General features: G+C 46.0%; 1 protein-coding gene and 1 long non-coding RNA gene across 2 annotated transcripts in view; one reads left to right on the top strand and one right to left on the bottom strand.

Annotated features, from left to right (window-relative positions):
* Positions 1-18,649, top strand: part of LOC142290856 (uncharacterized) — a 122,834-nt gene that overhangs the window by 98,208 nt on the left and 5,977 nt on the right. The gene's annotated exons all lie outside the window — the stretch shown is intronic.
* The window catches only part of IGSF11 (immunoglobulin superfamily member 11), a 343,387-nt gene that overhangs the window by 13,434 nt on the left and 311,304 nt on the right, over positions 1-18,649 (bottom strand). Inside the window, exons 2-3 of the mRNA XM_075334899.1 lie at positions 4,167-4,330; positions 1,642-1,849 (exon numbers count right to left, since the gene is read on the bottom strand). Of these exons, the coding sequence (XP_075191014.1) occupies positions 1,642-1,849; positions 4,167-4,330 (372 nt within the window). The remainder of the gene's footprint in view (positions 1-1,641; positions 1,850-4,166; positions 4,331-18,649) is intronic.

The raw sequence follows: 18,649 nt of genomic DNA on the forward strand, positions 1-18,649 counted from the left end.
GTGATGTCACTGCTCTCTAGTGAATGGATAGGCTGCATCCTCAGTGATGTCACCGCTCTCTAGTGAATGGATAGGCTGATTCCTCAGTGATGTCACCGCTCTCTAGTGAATGGATAGGCTGCATCCTCAGTGATGTCACCGCTCTCTAGTGAATGAATTGGCTGCATCCTCAGTGATGTCACCGCTCTCTAGTGAATGGATAGGCTTCATCCTCAGTGATGTCACCGCTCTCTAGTGAATGGATAGGCTGCAACCTCAGTGATGTCACTGCTCTCTAGTGAATGGATAGGCTGCATTCTCAGTGATGACACCGCTCTCTAGTGAATGGATAGGCTGCATCCTCAGTGATGTCACCGCTCTCTAGTGAATGGATAGGCTGCATCCTCAGTGATGTCACCGCTCTCTAGTGAATGGATAGGCTGCATTCTCAGTGATGACACCGCTCTCTAGTGAATGGATAGGCTGCATTCTCAGTGATGTCACCACTCTCTAGTGAATGGATAGGCTGCATTCTCAGTGATGTCACTGCTCTCTAGTGAATGGATAGGCTGCATCCTCAGTGATGTCACTGCTCTCTAGTGAATGGATAGGCTGCATTCTCAGTGATGTCACTGCTCTCTAGTGAATGGATAGGCTGCATTCTCAGTGATGTCACCGCTCTCTAGTGAATGGATAGGCTGCATCCTCAGTGATGTCACCGCTCTCTAGTGAATGGATAGGCTGCATTCTCAGTGATGTCACTGCTCTCTAGTGAATGGATAGGCTGCATTCTCAGTGATGTCACCGCTCTCTAGTGAATGGATAGGCTGCATCCTCAGTGATGTAACCACTCTCTAGTGAATGGATAGGCTGCATCCTCAGTGATGTCACCGCTCTCTAGTGAATGGATAGGCTGCATTCTCAGTGATGTCACCGCTCTCTAGTGAATGGATAGGCTGCATTCTCAGTGATGTCACTGCTCTCTAGTGAATGGATAGGCTGCATTCTCAGTGATGTCACCGCTCTCTAGTGAATGGATAGGCTGCATTCTCAGTGATGTCACTGCTCTCTAGTGAATGGATAGGCTGCATTCTCAGTGATGTCACCGCTCTCTAGTGAATGGATAGGCTGTATTCTCAGTGATGTCACTGCTCTCTAGTGAATGGATAGGCTGCATCCTCAGTGATGTCACCGCTCTCTAGTGTATGGATAGGCTGCATTCTCAGTGATGTCACCGCTCTCTAGTGAATAGATAGGCTGCATTCTCAGTGATGTCACTGCTCTCTAGTGAATGGATAGGCTGCATCCTCAGTGATGTCACTGCTCTCTAGTGAATGGATAGGCTGCATTCTCAGTGATGTCACCGCTCTCTAGTGAATGGATAGGCTGCATCCTCAGTGATGTCACTGCTCTCTAGTGTATGGATAGGCTGCATTCTCAGTGATGTCACCGCTCTCTAGTGAATGGATAGGCTGCATTCTCAGTGATGTCACTGCTCTCTAGTGAATGGATAGGCTGATTCCTCAGTGATGTCACCGCTCTCTAGTGAATGGATAGGCTGCATTCTCAGTGATGTCACCGCTCTCTAGTGAATAGATAGGCTGCATTCTCAGTGATGTCACCGCTCTCTAGTGAATGGATAATAATTGTACCGTAACTCACCTAAAACGGTAAATCCCACTAAGCCGATATTGCGGCGCGCTCGATCGGGGAAGTTGTTGACCATGCACTGGTAGGTGCCGGTGTCGGACAGCTGAGTGTTATTGATGTAGATTGAAGCGTTGGTGCTTGGCATGGTTTGCATAAAACCCACTCGTCCTTGGAACTGCGCCGCCGTCGCGAAGACCTGCCCGCCCTGATAGATAATGATCTGCGAAAATAAGAATCCGCTCGTTACTCTGGGGTGTGGGTCGATCACTTTTACACATCGCTTCTTTCCAGTAAGTTTTCTACGTCACTTGATCACCAGATCCGGATCTAATACTTCTCACAGCTGAGGATTTGCTTCAATGGAATCCCATGTCAGACCATCCTAAACCCTCGGCAGTGCAAATCTCTCTCCGGAGCTGCTCATTTGTTACAATGTGTCAGTCCAGTCTGGAGCTTAGGCTGTTCAGCTCATGGAGGATTCTCTAGACTGGATATAGATGTATCAAAAAGCATCCGGACATTTCTGCAAATCTCTGCGTCTTAACAACTTCTACATTCACACCCAGAGCTGAATGCTGCTTGTTTCCTGTAAACTAGTTATTTCCAAGCGATTAGTCTATGAAAGTAATTTGGATGTGACTGCAGTATAAAGCATGGTGTAACTGATGCCTTCTAATGGAAACCTTCACAATTCTGTGTGCAGCTTTGGATGTGACTGCAGTATAAAGCATGGGGTAACTGATGATTTCTAATGGAAACAACCTTCAAAATTCTGTGTGCAGCTTTGGATGTGACTGCAGTATAAAGCATGGGGTAACTGATGATTTCTAATGGAAACAACCTTCACAATTCTGCGTGCAGCTTTGGATGTGACTGCAGTATAAAGCATGGTGTAATGGAAACCTTCACATTTCTGCACGCAGCTTTGGATGTGACTGCAGTATAAAGCATGGTGTAACTGAGGCCTTCTAACGGAAACATTCACAATTCTGTGTGCAGCTTTGGATGTGACTGCAGTATAAAGCATGGTGTAACTGACATCTTCTAACAGAAACATTCACAATTCTGCGTGCAGCTTTGGATGTGACTGCAGTATAAAGCATGGTGTAGCTGACGCCTTCTATTGGAAACCTTCACAATTCTGTGCATGTTTAGATGTGACTGTAGTATAAAGCATGGTGTAATGGAAACCTTTCTGAATGCAGCTTTGGATGTGACTGCAGTATAAAGCATGGTATAACTGAACCCTTCACAATTCTGTGCACAGCTTTGGATGTGACTGCAGTATAAAGCATGGTGTAACTGATGCCTTCTAACGGAAACATTCACATTTCTGAATGCAGCTTTGGATGTGACTGCAGTATAAAGCATGGTGTAACTTATGCCTTCTAATGGAAACCTTCACAATTCTGCATGCAGCTTTGGATGTGACTGAAGTATAAAGCATGGTGTAACTGATGCCTTCTAACAAAAACATTCACAATTCTGTGTGCAGCTTTGGATGTGACTGCAGTATAAAGCATGGCGTAGCTGACGCCTTCTATTGGAAACCTTCACAATTCTGTGCATGTTTAGATGTGACTGTAGTATAAAGCATGGTGTAATGGAAACCTTCACATTTCTGAATGCAGCTTTGGATGTGACTGCAGTATAAAGCATGGTATAACTGAACCGTTCACAATTCTGTGCACAGCTTTGGATGTGACTGCAGTATAAAGCATGGTGTAACTGATGCCTTCTAACGGAAACATTCACATTTCTGAATGCAGCTTTGGATGTGACTGCAGTATAAAGCATGGTGTAACTGATGCCTTCTAATGGAAACCTTCACAATTCTGCATGCAGCTTTGGATGTGACTGCAGTATAAAGCATGGGGTAACTGATACCTTCTAATGGAAACTTTTGCAATTCTGTGTTCAGCTTTGGATGTGACTGCTGTGTAAAGCATGGTGTAACTGACACCTTCTAATGGAAACCTTCACAATTCTGCGTGCAGCTTTGGATGTGACTGCAGTATAAAGCATGGGGTAACTGATACCTTCTAATGGAAACTTTCGCAATTCTGTGTTCAGCTTTGGATGTGACTGCTGTGTAAAGCATGGTGTAACTGACACCTTCTAATGGAAACCTTCACAATTCTGCGTGCAGCTTTGGATGTGACTAGTATAAAGCATGGTGTAACTGATGTCTCCTAATGGAAACCTTCGCAATTCTGTGTGCAGCTTTGGATGTTACTGTAGTATAAAGCATGGTGTAAGTGACGCCTTCTAATGAAAACCTTCACAATTCTGCATGCAGCTTTGGATGTGTCTGCAGTATAAAGCATGGTGTAACTGACCCTGTCACAATTATGCGTGCAGCTTTGGATGTGACTGCAGTATAAAGCATGGTGTAACTGACCCTGTCACAATTCTGCATGCTGCTTTGGATGTGACTGGAGTATAAAGCATGGGGTAATGGAAACCTTCACAATATAAAGAAATCTGAATCAATCCCATTTGTGCAGGGTTCTGCTTTGGCTTAACCCCTTCCGTACCTGCTCGGGCTGGTTGGCGTTGGACAGAGGGGTCACGGTCCAGATGATGTTGAGGTTGGTGAGGGCCGCACTTGTGGTGAAGGTGCATAGCAGCGCCGCAGACTGCCCGCGGGCGACCTGGATGTTATCCTTGTCAATCATCACTTGCAGGGCGGTCACAAAACCTGCAATGTAAGAATCCATTACTGGGACGCGACCTTGTGAGGAGAGAATCTAATGCACCCAAAATCTGCTTACAGCACATAGAGGTCTGTTCACATTACACAGCAGTCTATTATCCAGATCAAATTATGTGCACGGCGCGATATTGAACCCGGCGTCCTCTGCTCCGCAGCCAGTTAAAGGGGAACTGCTGCAATATGTATATATTTATATATCCAAGGCATAAACAAAGTAACAAAACAATAAATGTAGCAATGTTGACGGAGCAGATCTCCGAGTGTCCACAGGGGGGCGACAGATCCCAGGACTTTCTGACATTTATTGGGTTTTTGGATTCTCACACATTAGCGGTTTATATATATTTTATGGAGAAGGGGGGATAACACATATCCGCTCTGCAGATATTGTCCCCTACAAGACAAGTGTAAGAATCACGTCACCAAATGAAGTACAAAAGGATAAATAAATAATGGACTATATCATATTATTATACATGATCCACATTTATGATGTGCAAAAGTATGTGCACCCCTTCTAACAAACCAGACTTTCACGCCCCCATTCAGATTATTTGCAGTAAAGATATTTAGGGCCAAATCTGGGGCCTGAAAGTGAAGTCAGCGAAAAGGAAACAAAGACTGGACTTTTCATGGTGAAGGAATCAGAGATGTGTAAGCTCAATGCCAGGAGTCAGCTGTAAAGCCTCCATCAGCACAGGATGGGACCAAAAGAAAAAAAATAGGCCCTATAGAATTGTAATATCCTATAACGCACTCGGCTCTGCTACATCCGCACACAGCACATATTAGCGCTGTGGAGACGCTGTGTCCTGATTGCTGGGCAGAGAGGAATAATAGACTCCAGCCCGGGAGCCACTCACGCTCCATAAAACCACTGCACACATTACAATGGATCCAGCTGCTCCCGCTCCCACATCAGTGTCACCGGCTGGTACTCACAAGACGCACGGCGTACCCGAACCAGCCACAGCCAAGACATCAACACATCACAGGGGGACTGAGCCCAAGAATCCGAGCTGTGACATACTGAGCCCAGGCATCCAAGCTGTGACATACTGAGCCCAGGCATCCAAGCTGTGACATACTGAGCCCAGGCATCCAAGCTGAGAAATACTGAGCCCAGGTATCCGAGCTGAGAAATACTGAGCCCAGGTATCCGAGCTGAGAAATACTGAGCCTAGGTATCCAAGCTGAGAAATACTGAGCCCAGGCATCCAAGCTGTGACATACTGAGCCCAGGCATCCAAGCTGTGACATACTGAGTCCAGGTATCCAAGCTGAGAAATACTGAGCCCAGGTATCCGAGCTGAGAAATACTGAGCCCAGGTATCCGAGCTGAGAAATACTGAGCCTAGGTATCCAAGCTGAGAAATACTGAGCCCAGGTATCCAAGCTGAGAAATACTGAGCCTAAGTATCCAAGCTAAGAAATACTGAGCCCAGGTATCCGAGCTGAGAAATACTGAGCCTAGGTATCCAAGCTGAGAAATACTGAGCCCAGGTATCCGAGCTGAGAAATACTGAGCCTAAGTATCCAAGCTAAGAAATACTGAGCCCAGGTATCCGAGCTGAGAAATACTGAGCCTAGGTATCCAAGCTGAGAAATACTGAGCCCAGGTATCCAAGCTGAGAAATACTGAGCCCAGGTATACAAATCGAGAAATACTGAGCCCAGGTATCCCAGCTGAGAAATACTGAGCCTAGGTATACAAGCTGAGAAATACTGAGCCTAAGTATCCAAGCTGAGAAATACTGAGCCCAGGTATCCAAGCTAAGAAATACTGAGCCCAGGTATCCAAGCTGATAAATACTGAGCCCAGTTATCCAACCTGAGAAATACTGAGCCCAGGTATCTAAGCTGAGAAATACTGAGCTCAGGTATCCAAGCTGAGAAATGCTGAGCCCAAGTATCCGAGCTGTGACATACTGAGCCCAGGTATCCAAACTGAGAAATACTGAGCTCAAGTATCCGAGCTGAGAAATACTGAGCCCAGCTACCCAAATTGCAAAATACTGAGCCCAGGTGTCCAAACTGAGAAATACTGAGCCCAGGTATTCCAGCTGAGAAATACTGAGCCCAGGTACCCAAACTGAGAAATACTAAGCCTAGGTATTCCAGCTGAGAAATACTGAGCATAGGTATCCAAGCTGAGAAATACTGAGCCCAGGTATCCAAGCTGAGAAATACTGAGCCCAGGTATCCAAGCTGAGAAATACTGAGCCCAGGTATCCAAGCTGAGAAATACTGAGCCCAGGTATCCAAGCTGAGAAATACTGAGCCCAGGTATCCAAGCTGAGAAACACTGAGCCTATGTTTCCCAGCCGATAAATACTGAGACAAGTTATCCAAGCTGAGAAATACTGAGCCCAGGTATCCAAGCTGAGAAATACAGAACCCAGGTATCCAAGCTGAGAAACACTGAGCCCAGGTATCCAAGCTGAGAAATACTGAGCCCAGGTATCCAAACTGAGAAATACTGAGCTCAGGTATCCGAGCTGAAAAATACTGAGCCCAGCTACCCAAATTGCAAAATACCGAGCCCAGGTGTCCAAACTGAGAAATACTGAGCCCAGGTACCCAAACTGAGAAATACTGAGCCCAGGTATCCAAGCTGAGAAATACTGAGCCCAGGTATCCAAGCTGAGAAATACTGAGCCCAGGCATCCAAGCTGTGACATACTGAGCCCAGGTATCCAAGCCGATAAATACTGAGCCCAGTTATCCAACCTGAGAAATAATGAGCCCAGGTATCTAAGCTGAGAAATACTGAACCCAGGTATCCAAACTGAGAAATATTGAGCTCAGGTATCCAAGCTGAGAAATGCTGCGCCCAAGTATCCGAGTTGTGAAATACTGAGCCCAGCTACCCAAATTGCAAAATACTGAGCCCAGGTACCCAAACTGAGAAATACTAAGCCTAGGTATTCCAGCTGAGAAATACTGAGCATAGGTATCCAAGTTGAGAAATACTGAGCCCAGGTATCCAAGCTGAGAAATACTGAGCCCAGGTATCCAAGCTGAGAAATACTGAGCCCAGGTATCCAAGCTGAGAAATACTGAGCCCAGGTATCCAAGCTGAGAAATACTGAGCCCAGGTATCCAAGCTGAGAAATACTGAACCCAGGTATCCAAGCTGAGAAATACTGAGCCCAGGTATCCAAGCTAAGAAACACTGAGCCTATGTTTCCCAGCCGATAAATACTGAGCCCAGTTATCCAAGCTGAAAAATACTGAACCCAGGTATCCAAGCTGAGAAACACTGAGCCCAGGTATCCAAGCTGAGAAATACTGAGCCCAGGTATCCAAGCTGAGAAATACTGAGCCCAGGTATCCAAGCTGAGAAATACTGAGCCCAGGTATCCAAGCTGAGAAATACTGAGCCAAAGTATCCAAGCTGAGAAATACTGAGCCCAGGTATCCAAGCTGAGAAATACTGAGCCCAGGTATCCAAGCTGAGAAATACTGAGCCCAGGCATCCGAGCTGTGACATACTGAGCCCAGGTATCCAAGCCGATAAATACTGAGCCCAGTTATCCAACCTGAGAAATACTGAGCCCAGGTATCTAAGCTGAGAAATACTGAACCCAGGTATCCAAACTAAGAAATATTGAGCTCAGGTATCCAAGCTGAGAAATGCTGCGCCCAAGTATCCGAGTTGTGAAATACTGAGCCCAGCTACCCAAATTGCAAAATACTGAGCCCAGGTACCCAAACTGAGAAATACTAAGCCTAGGTATTCCAGCTGAGAAATACTGAGCATAGGTATCCAAGCTGAGAAATACTGAGCCCAGGTATCCAAGCTGAGAAATACTGAGCCCAGGTATCCAAGCTGAGAAATACTGAGCCCAGGTATCCAAGCTGAGAAATACTGAGCCCAGGTATCCAAGCTGAGAAATACTGAGCCCAGGTATCCAAGCTGAGAAATACTGAGCCCAGGTATTCAAGCCGATAAATACTGAGCCCAGTTATCCAACCTGAGAAATACTGAACCCAGTTATCCAACCTGAGAAATACTGAGCCCAGGTATCCAAGCTGAGAAATACTGAGCCCAGGTATCCAAGCTGAGAAATACTGAGCCCAGGTATCCAAGCTGAGAAATACTGAGCCCAGGTATCCAAGCCGATAAATACTGAGCCCAGTTATCCAACCTGAGAAATACTGAACCCAGGTATCCAAACTGAGAAATATTGAGCTCAGGTATCCAAGCTGAGAAATGCTGCGCCCAAGTATCCGAGCTGTGACATACTGAGCCCAGGTATCCAAGCTGAGAAATACTGAGCCCAGGTATCCGAGCTGAGAAATACTGAGCCTAAGTATCCAAGCTAAGAAATACTGAGCCCAGGTATCCGAGCTGAGAAATACTGAGCCTAGGTATCCAAGCTGAGAAATACTGAGCCCAGGTATCCAAGCTGAGAAATACTGAGCCTAGGTACACAAGCTGAGAAATACTGAGCCTAAGTATCCAAGCTGAGAAATACTGAGCTCAGGTATCCAAGCTGAGAAATGCTGATCCCAAGTATCCGAGCTGTGACATACTGAGCCCAGGTATCCAAACTGAGAAATACTGAGCTCAGGTATCCGAGCTGAGAAATACTGAGCCCAGCTACCCAAATTGCAAAATACTGAGCCCAGGTGTCCAAACTGAGAAATACTGAGCCCAGGTATTCCAGCTGAGAAATACTGAGCATAGGTATCCAAGCTGAGAAATACTGAGCCCAGGTATCCAAGCTGAGAAATACTGAGCCCAGGTATCCAAGCTGAGAAATACTGAGCCCAGGTATCCAAGCTGAGAAATACTGAGCCCAGGTATCCAAGCTGAGAAATACTGAGCCCAGGTATCCAAGCTGAGAAACACTGAGCCTATGTTTCCCAGCCGATAAATACTGAGCCCAGTTATCCAAGCTGAAAAATACTGAGCCCAGGTATCCAAGCTGAGAAACACTGAGCCCAGGTATCCAAGCTGAGAAATACTGAGCCCAGGTATCCAAGCTGAGAAATACTGAGCCCAGGTATCCAAGCTGAGAAATACTGAGCCCAGGTATCCAAGCTGAGAAATACTGAGCCCAGGCATCCGAGCTGTGACATACTGAGCCCAGGTATCCAAGCCGATAAATACTGAGCCCAGTTATCCAACCTGAGAAATACTGAACCCAGGTATCCAAGCTGAGAAATGCTGCGCCCAAGTATCCGAGCTGTGACATACTGAGCCCAGGTATCCAAACTGAAAAATACTGAGCTCAGGTATTCGAGCTGAGAAATACTGAGCCCAGCTACCCAAATTGCAAAATACTGAGCCCAGGTACCCAAACTGAGAAATACTAAGCCTAGGTATTCCAGCTGAGAAATACTGAGCATAGGTATCCAAGCTGAGAAATACTGAACCCAGGTATCCAAGCTGAGAAATACTGAGCCCAGGTATCCAAGCTGAGAAATACTGAGCCCAGGTATCCAAGCTGAGAAATACTGAGCCCAGGTATCCAAGCTGAGAAATACTGAGCCCAAGTATCCAAGCTGAGAAATACTGAGCCCAGGTATCCAAGCTGAGAAATACTGAGCCCAGGTATCCAAGCTGAGAAATACTGAGCCAAGGTATCCAAGCTGAGAAATACTGAGCCCAGGCATCCGAGCTGTGACATACTGAGCCCAGGTATCCAAGCCGATAAATACTGAGCCCAGTTATCCAACCTGAGAAAGACTGAGCCCAGGTATCTAAGCTGAGAAATACTGAACCCAAGTATCCAAACTGAGAAATATTGAGCTCAGGTATCCAAGCTGAGAAATACTGAGCCCAGGTATCCAAGCTGTGAAATGTGGAACTGAGCCCCAGTATCAGAGGTAGTATGTGACATACTGAGCCCAGCTACCCAAATTGCAAAATACTGAGCCCAGGTACCCAAACTAAGAAATACTAAGCCTAGGTATTCCAGCTGAGAAATACTGAGCCCAGGTATCCAAGCTGAGAAATACTGAGCCCAGGTATCCAAGCTGAGAAATACTGAGCCCAGGTACCCAAACTAAGAAATACTAAGCCTAGGTATTCCAGCTGAGAAATACTGAGCATAGGTATCCAAGCTGAGAAATACTGAGCATAGGTATCCAAGCTGAGAAATACTGAGCCCAGGTATCCAAGCTGAGAAATACTGAGCCCAGGTATCCAAGCTGTGAAATGTGGAACTGAGCCCCAGTATCAGAGGTAGTATGTGTAATAATGAGCCAGAGTATCCAAGCTATCATGTCTGATACTGAGCCAGGGTATGTTAATTATCATGTCTATTGCTGAGAAAACGTATCTAAACTACCAAATGTTGTATAACGTTCGGGTATCAAAACTCTCCTGAGTGATACTGAGGCTGAGTATCTAACCTAGTAAGCAAGATAATGAGCCGGGATAATTATACTATGAATGTGGCACTGACGCAGCGTATCTAACATATCATATGTGATACTGTTTGCTGATCTGATGTATCTAATCCTCCCCTGTGTGCCGTGTATCTAACCCTTCCGCACGCTGTGATTACAGACGGACATTGTGTGGTCAATACTAAGAACATTTACAAGGACAAAATCTATAAATTGTGAGGATTTCCCCGGAGATCGGGAGCGAGCGACGATTCTGCAATTCCTCAAGATCCAATATAAGGAGCGAGTGATACTCGTCCCCTCCCTGTATACTGTGTACTGCGCAAAGATGAGGTGCAGTGTATACTGTGTACTGCGCAAAGATGAGGTGCAATGTATACTGTGTACTGCGCAAAGATGAGGTGCAATGTATACTGTGTACTGCGCAAAGATGAGGTGCAATGTACACTGTATACTGCGCAAAGATGAGGTGCAATGTACACTGTGTACTGCGCAAAGATGAGGTGCAATGTATACTGTGTACTGCGCAAAGATGAGTGCAGTGTATACTGTGTACTGCGCAAAGATGAGGTGCAATGTACACTGTATACTGCGCAAAGATGAGGTACAATGTACACTGTGTACTGCGCAAAGATGAGGTGCAGTGTATACTGTGTACTGCGCAAAGATGAGGTGCAATGTATACTGTGTACTGCGCAAAGATGAGGTGCAATGTATACTGTGTACTGCGCAAAGATGAGGTGCAATGTACACTGTATACTGCGCAAAGATGAGGTGCAATGTACACTGTGTACTGCGCAAAGATGAGGTGCAATGTATACTGTGTACTGCGCAAAGATGAGTGCAGTGTATACTGTGTACTGCGCAAAGATGAGGTGCAATGTATACTGTATACTGCGCAAAGATGAGGTGCAGTGTATACTGTATACTGCGCAAAGATGAGGTGCAGTGTATACTGTGTACTGCGCAAAGATGAGGTGCAATGTATACTGTGTACTGCGCAAAGACGAGGTGCAATGTATACTGTATACTGCGCAAAGATGAGGTGCAATGTACACTGTGTACTGCGCAAAGATGAGGTGCAATGTATACTGTGTACTGCGCAAAGATGAGGTGCAATGTACACTGTATACTGCGCAAAGATGAGGTGCAATGTATACTGTGTACTGCGCAAAGATGAGGTGCAATGTATACTGTGTACTGCGCAAAGATGAGGTACAATGTACACTGTATACTGCGCAAAGATGAGGTACAATGTATACTGTGTACTGCGCAAAGATGAGGTGCAATGTATACTGTGTACTGCGCAAAGATGAGGTGCAATGTATACTGTATACTGCGCAAAGATGAGGTGCAATGTATACTGTGTACTGCGCAAAGATGAGGTGCAATGTACACTGTATACTGCGCAAAGATGAGGTGCAATGTATACTGTATACTGCGCAAAGATGAGGTGCAATGTATACTGTGTACTGCGCAAAGATGAGGTGCAATGTATACTGTATACTGCGCAAAGATGAGGTGCAATGTATACTGTGTACTGCGCAAAGATGAGGTGCAATGTATACTGTATACTGCGCAAAGATGAGGTACAATGTATACTGTGTACTGCGCAAAGATGAGGTGCAATGTATACTGTATACTGCGCAAAGATGAGGTGCAATGTATACTGTATACTGCGCAAAGATGAGGTACAATGTACACTGTGTACTGCGCAAAGATGAGGTGCAATGTATACTGTGTACTGCGCAAAGATGAGGTGCAATGTATACTGTGTACTGCGCAAAGATGAGGTGCAATGTATACTGTGTACTGCGCAAAGATGAGGTGCAATGTATACTGTGTACTGCGCAAAGATGAGGTGCAATGTATACTGTATACTGCGCAAAGATGAGGTGCAATGTATACTGTGTACTGCGCAAAGATGAGGTGCAATGTATACTGTATACTGCGCAAAGATGAGGTACAATGTATACTGTGTACTGCGCAAAGATGAGGTGCAATGTATACTGTATACTGCGCAAAGATGAGGTGCAATGTATACTGTATACTGCGCAAAGATGAGGTACAATGTACACTGTGTACTGCGCAAAGATGAGGTGCAATGTATACTGCACACTGCGCAAAGATGAGGTGCAATGTATACTGTATACTGCGCAAAGATGAGGTGCAATGTATACTGTATACTGCGCAAAGATGAAGTACAATGTATACTGTGTACTGCGCAAAGATGAGGTGCAATGTACACTGTATACTGCGCAAAGATGAGGTGCAATGTATACTGTATACTGCGCAAAGATGAGGTGCAATGTATACTGTGTACTGCGCAAAGATGAGGTGCAATGTATACTGTGTACTGCGCAAAGATGAGGTGCAATGTATACTGTATACTGCGCAAAGATGAGGTACAATGTATACTGTGTACTGCGCAAAGATGAGGTGCAATGTATACTGTATACTGCGCAAAGATGAGGTGCAATGTACACTGTATACTGCGCAAAGATGAGGTACAATGTACACTGTATACTGCGCAAAGATGAGGTGCAATGTACACTGTATACTGCGCAAAGATGAGGTGCAATGTACACTGTATACTGCGCAAAGATGAGGTACAATGTATACTGTATACTGCGCAAAGATGAGGTACAATGTACACTGTATACTGCGCAAAGATGAGGTGCAATGTATACTGTATACTGCGCAAAGATGAGGTGCAATGTATACTGTATACTGCGCAAAGATGAGGTGCAATGTATACTGTATACTGCGCAAAGATGAGGTGCAATGTATACTGTATACTGCGCAAAGATGAGGTGCAATGTATACTGTGTACTGCGCAAAGATGAGGTGCAATGTATACTGTATACTGCGCAAAGATGAGGTACAATGTACACTGTATACTGCGCAAAGATGAGGTGCAATGTATACTGTATACTGCGCAAAGATGAGGTGCAATGTATACTGTATACTGCGCAAAGATGAGGTACAATGTACACTGTGTACTGCGCAAAGATGAGGTGCAATGTATACTGTATACTGCGCAAAGATGAGGTGCAATGTATACTGTGTACTGCGCAAAGATGAGGTGCAATGTATACTGTGCACTGCGCAAAGATGAGGTGCAATGTATACTGTGCACTGCGCAAAGATGAGGTGCAATGTATACTGTATACTGCGCAAAGATGAGGTGCAATGTATACTGTATACTGCGCAAAGATGAGGTGCAATATATACTGTATACTGTGCAAAGATGAGGTACAATGTATACTGTATACTGTGCAAAGATGAGGTGCAATATATACTGTATACTGTGCAAAGATGAGGTGCAATGTATACTGTATACTGCGCAAAGATGAGGTGCAATGTATACTGTATACTGCGCAAAGATGAGGTACAATGTATACTGTGCAAAGATGAGGTGCAATATACACTGTATACTGCGCAAAGATGAGGTACAATGTATACTGTATACTGCGCAAAGATGAGGTGCAATGTACACTGTATACTGCGCAAAGATGAGGTGCAATGTATACTGTATACTGCGCAAAGATGAGGTACAATGTACACTGTGTACTGCGCAAAGATGAGGTACAATGTATACTGTATACTGCGCAAAGATGAGGTACAATGTATACTGTATACTGCGCAAAGATGAGGTGCAATGTATACTGTATACTGCGCAAAGATGAGGTGCAATGTATACTGTATACTGCGCAAAGATGAGGTACAATGTATACTGTGTACTGCGCAAAGATGAGGTACAATGTATACTGTATACTGCGCAAAGATGAGGTACAATGTATACTGTATACTGCGCAAAGATGAGGTGCAATGTATACTGTATACTGCGCAAAGATGAGGTGCAATGTACACTGTATACTGCGCAAAGATGAGGTACAATGTATACTGTGTACTGCGCAAAGATGAGGTACAATGTATACTGTATACTGCGCAAAGATGAGGTACAATGTATACTGTATACTGCGCAAAGATGAGGTGCAATGTATACTGTATACTGCGCAAAGATGAGGTGCAATGTATACTGTGTACTGCGCAAAGATGAGGTACAATGTATACTGTATACTGCGCAAAGATAAGGTACAATGTATACTGTGTACTGCGCAAAGATGAGGTGCAATGTATACTGTGTACTGCGCAAAGATGAGGTGCAATGTATACTGTATACTGCGCAAAGATGAGGTGCAATGTATACTGTGTACTGCGCAAAGATGAGGTGCAATGTATACTGTATACTGCGCAAAGATGAGGTACAATGTACACTGTGTACTGCGCAAAGATGAGGTGCAATGTATACTGTATACTGCGCAAAGATGAGGTGCAATGTATACTGTATACTGCGCAAAGATGAGGTACAATGTATACTGTGTACTGCGCAAAGATGAAGTACAATGTATACTGTGTACTGCGCAAAGATAAGGTACAATGTATACTGTATACTGCGCAAAGATGAGGTGCAATGTATACTGTATACTGCGCAAAGATGAGGTACAATGTATACTGTATACTGCGCAAAGATGAGGTACAATGTATACTGTGTACTGCGCAAAGATGAGGTGCAATGTATACTGTGTACTGCGCAAAGATGAGGTGCAATGTATACTGTATACTGCGCAAAGATGAGGTACAATGTATACTGTATACTGCGCAAAGATGAGGTGCAATGTATACTGTATACTGCGCAAAGATGAGGTGCAATGTATACTGTATACTGCGCAAAGATGAGGTACAATGTATACTGTGTACTGCGCAAAGATGAAGTACAATGTATACTGTGTACTGCGCAAAGATAAGGTACAATGTATACTGTATACTGCGCAAAGATGAGGTGCAATGTACACTGTATACTGCGCAAAGATGAGGTGCAATGTATACTGTGTACTGCGCAAAGATGAGGTACAATGTATACTGTATACTGCGCAAAGATGAGGTACAATGTACACTGTATACTGCGCAAAGATGAGGTACAATGTATACTGTGTACTGCGCAAAGATGAGGTACAATGTATACTGTGTACTGCGCAAAGATGAGGTACAATGTATACTGTGTACTGCGCAAAGATGAGGTACAATGTATACTGTATACTGCGCAAAGATGAGGTACAATGTATACTGTATACTGCGCACAGATGAGGTACAGTGTACACTGCATGGAGGAAAGTATTGGGGTTCATCACAATCATAGCATTCAGGAATCTCATCTGGCAACACTGCTCCCCAGTATATAACATCCGGCTCCACTGCTCCCCAGTATATAACATCCGGCTCCACTGCTCCCCAGTATATAACATCCGGCTCCACTGCTCCCCAGTATATAACATCCGGCTCCACTGCTCCCCAGTATATAACATCCGGCTCCACTGCTCCCCAGTATATAACATCCGGCTCCACTGCTCCCCAGTATATAACATCCGGCTCCACTGCTCCCCAGTATATAACATCCGGCTCCACTGCTCCCCAGTATATAACATCCGGCTCCACTGCTCCCCAGTATATAACATCCGGCTCCACTGCTCCCCAGTATATAACATCCGGCTCCACTGCTCCCCAGTATATAACATCCGGCCCCACTGCTCCCCAGTATATAACATCCGGCCCCACTGCTCCCCAGTATATAACATCCGGCTCCACTGCTCCCCAGTATATAACATCCGGCTCCACTGCTCCCCAGTATATAACATCCGGCTCCACTGCTCCCCAGTATATAACATCCAGCTCCACTGCTCCCCAGTATATAACATCCGGCCCCACTGCTCCCCAGTATATAACATCCGGCCGCACTGCTCCCCAGTATATAACATCCAGCCCCACTGCTCCCCAGTATATAACATCCGGCTCCACTGCTCCCCAGTATATAACATCCGGCTCCACTGCTCCCCAGTATATAACATCCGGCTCCACTGCTCCCCAGTATATAACATCCGGCTCCACTGTTCCCCAGTATATAACATCCGGCTCCACTGCTCCCCAGTATATAACATCCGGCTCCACTGCTCCCCAGTATATAACATCCGGCCGCACTGCTCCCCAGTATATAACATCCGGCTCCACTGCTCCCCAGTATATAACATCCAGCCCCACTGCTCCCCAGTATATAACATCCAGCTCCACTGCTCCCCAGTATATAACATCCGGCTCCACTGCTCCCCAGTATATAACATCCGGCTCCACTGCTCCCCAGTATATAACATCCGGCTCCACTGCTCCCCAGTATATAACATCCGGCTCCACTGCTCCCCAGTATATAACATCCGGCTCCACTGCTCCCCAGTATATAACATCCGGCTCCATTACCCCCAGTATATAACATCCAGCTCCACTGCTCCCCAGTATATAACATCCGGCCCCACTGCTCCCCAGTATATAACATCCGGCTCCACTGCTCCCCAGTATATAACATCCGGCCCCACTGCTCCCCAGTATATAACATCCGGCTCCACTGCTCCCCAGTATATAACATCCGGCTCCACTGCTCCCCAGTATATAACATCCGGCTCCACTGCTCCCCAGTATATAACATCCAGCTCCACTGCTCCCCAGTATATAACATCCGGCTCCACTGCTCCCCAGTATATAACATCCGGCTCCACTGCTCCCCAGTATATAACATCCGGCTCCACTGCTCCCCAGTATATAACATCCGGCTCCACTGCTCCCCAGTATATAACATCCGGCTCCACTGCTCCCCAGTATATAACATCCAGCTCCACTGCTCCCCAGTATATAACATCCAGCTCCACTGCTCCCCAGTATATAACATCCGGCTCCACTGCTCCCCAGTATATAACATCCAGCTCCACTGCTCCCCAGTATATAACATCCGGCTCCACTGCTCCCCAGTATATAACATCCAGCCCCACTGCTCCCCAGTATATAACATCCGGCCCCACTGCTCCCCAGTATATAACATCCAGCCCCACTGCTCCCCAGTATATAACATCCAGCCCCACTGCTCCCCAGTATATAACATCCGGCTCCACTGCTCCCCAGTATATAACATCCGGCTCCACTGCTCCCCAGTATATAACATCCGGCTCCACTGCTCCCCAGTATATAACATCCAGCTCCACTGCTCCCCAGTATATAACATCCAGCTCCACTGCTCCCCAGTATATAACATCCGGCTCCACTGCTCCCCAGTATATAACATCCGGCTCCACTGCTCCCCAGTATATAACATCCAGCTCCACTGCTCCCCAGTATATAACATCCGGCTCCACTGCTCCCCAGTATATAACATCCGGCTCCACTGCTCCCCAGTATATAACATCCGGCTCCACTGCTCCCCAGTATATAACATCCGGCCCCACTGCTCCCCAGTATATAACATCCGGCTCCACTGCTCCCCAGTATATAACATCCGGCTCCACTGCTCCCCAGTATATAACATCCAGCTCCACTGCTCCCCAGTATATAACATCCAGCTCCACTGCTCCCCAGTATATAACATCCGGCTCCACTGCTCCCCAGTATATAACATCCGGCTCCACTGCTCCCCAGTATATAACATCCAGCTCCACTGCTCCCCAGTATATAACATCCGGCTCCACTGCTCCCCAGTATATAACATCCGGCTCCACTGCTCCCCAGTATATAACATCCGGCTCCACTGCTCCCCAGTATATAACATCCAGCTCCACTGCTCCCCAGTATATAACATCCGGCTCCACTGCTCCCCAGTATATAACATCCAGCCCCACTGCTCCCCAGTATATAACATCCAGCTCCACTGCTCCCCAGTATATAACATCCGGCTCCACTGCTCCCCAGTATATAACATCCGGCTCCACTGCTCCCCAGTATATAACATCCGGCTCCACTGCTCCCCAGTATATAACATCCGGCTCCACTGCTCCCCAGTATATAACATCCGGCTCCACTGCTCCCCAGTATATAACATCCAGCTCCACTGCTCCCCAGTAT

This window comes from Anomaloglossus baeobatrachus, chromosome 2, assembly GCF_048569485.1.
Source record: "Anomaloglossus baeobatrachus isolate aAnoBae1 chromosome 2, aAnoBae1.hap1, whole genome shotgun sequence".
NCBI lineage: Eukaryota > Metazoa > Chordata > Amphibia > Anura > Aromobatidae > Anomaloglossus > Anomaloglossus baeobatrachus.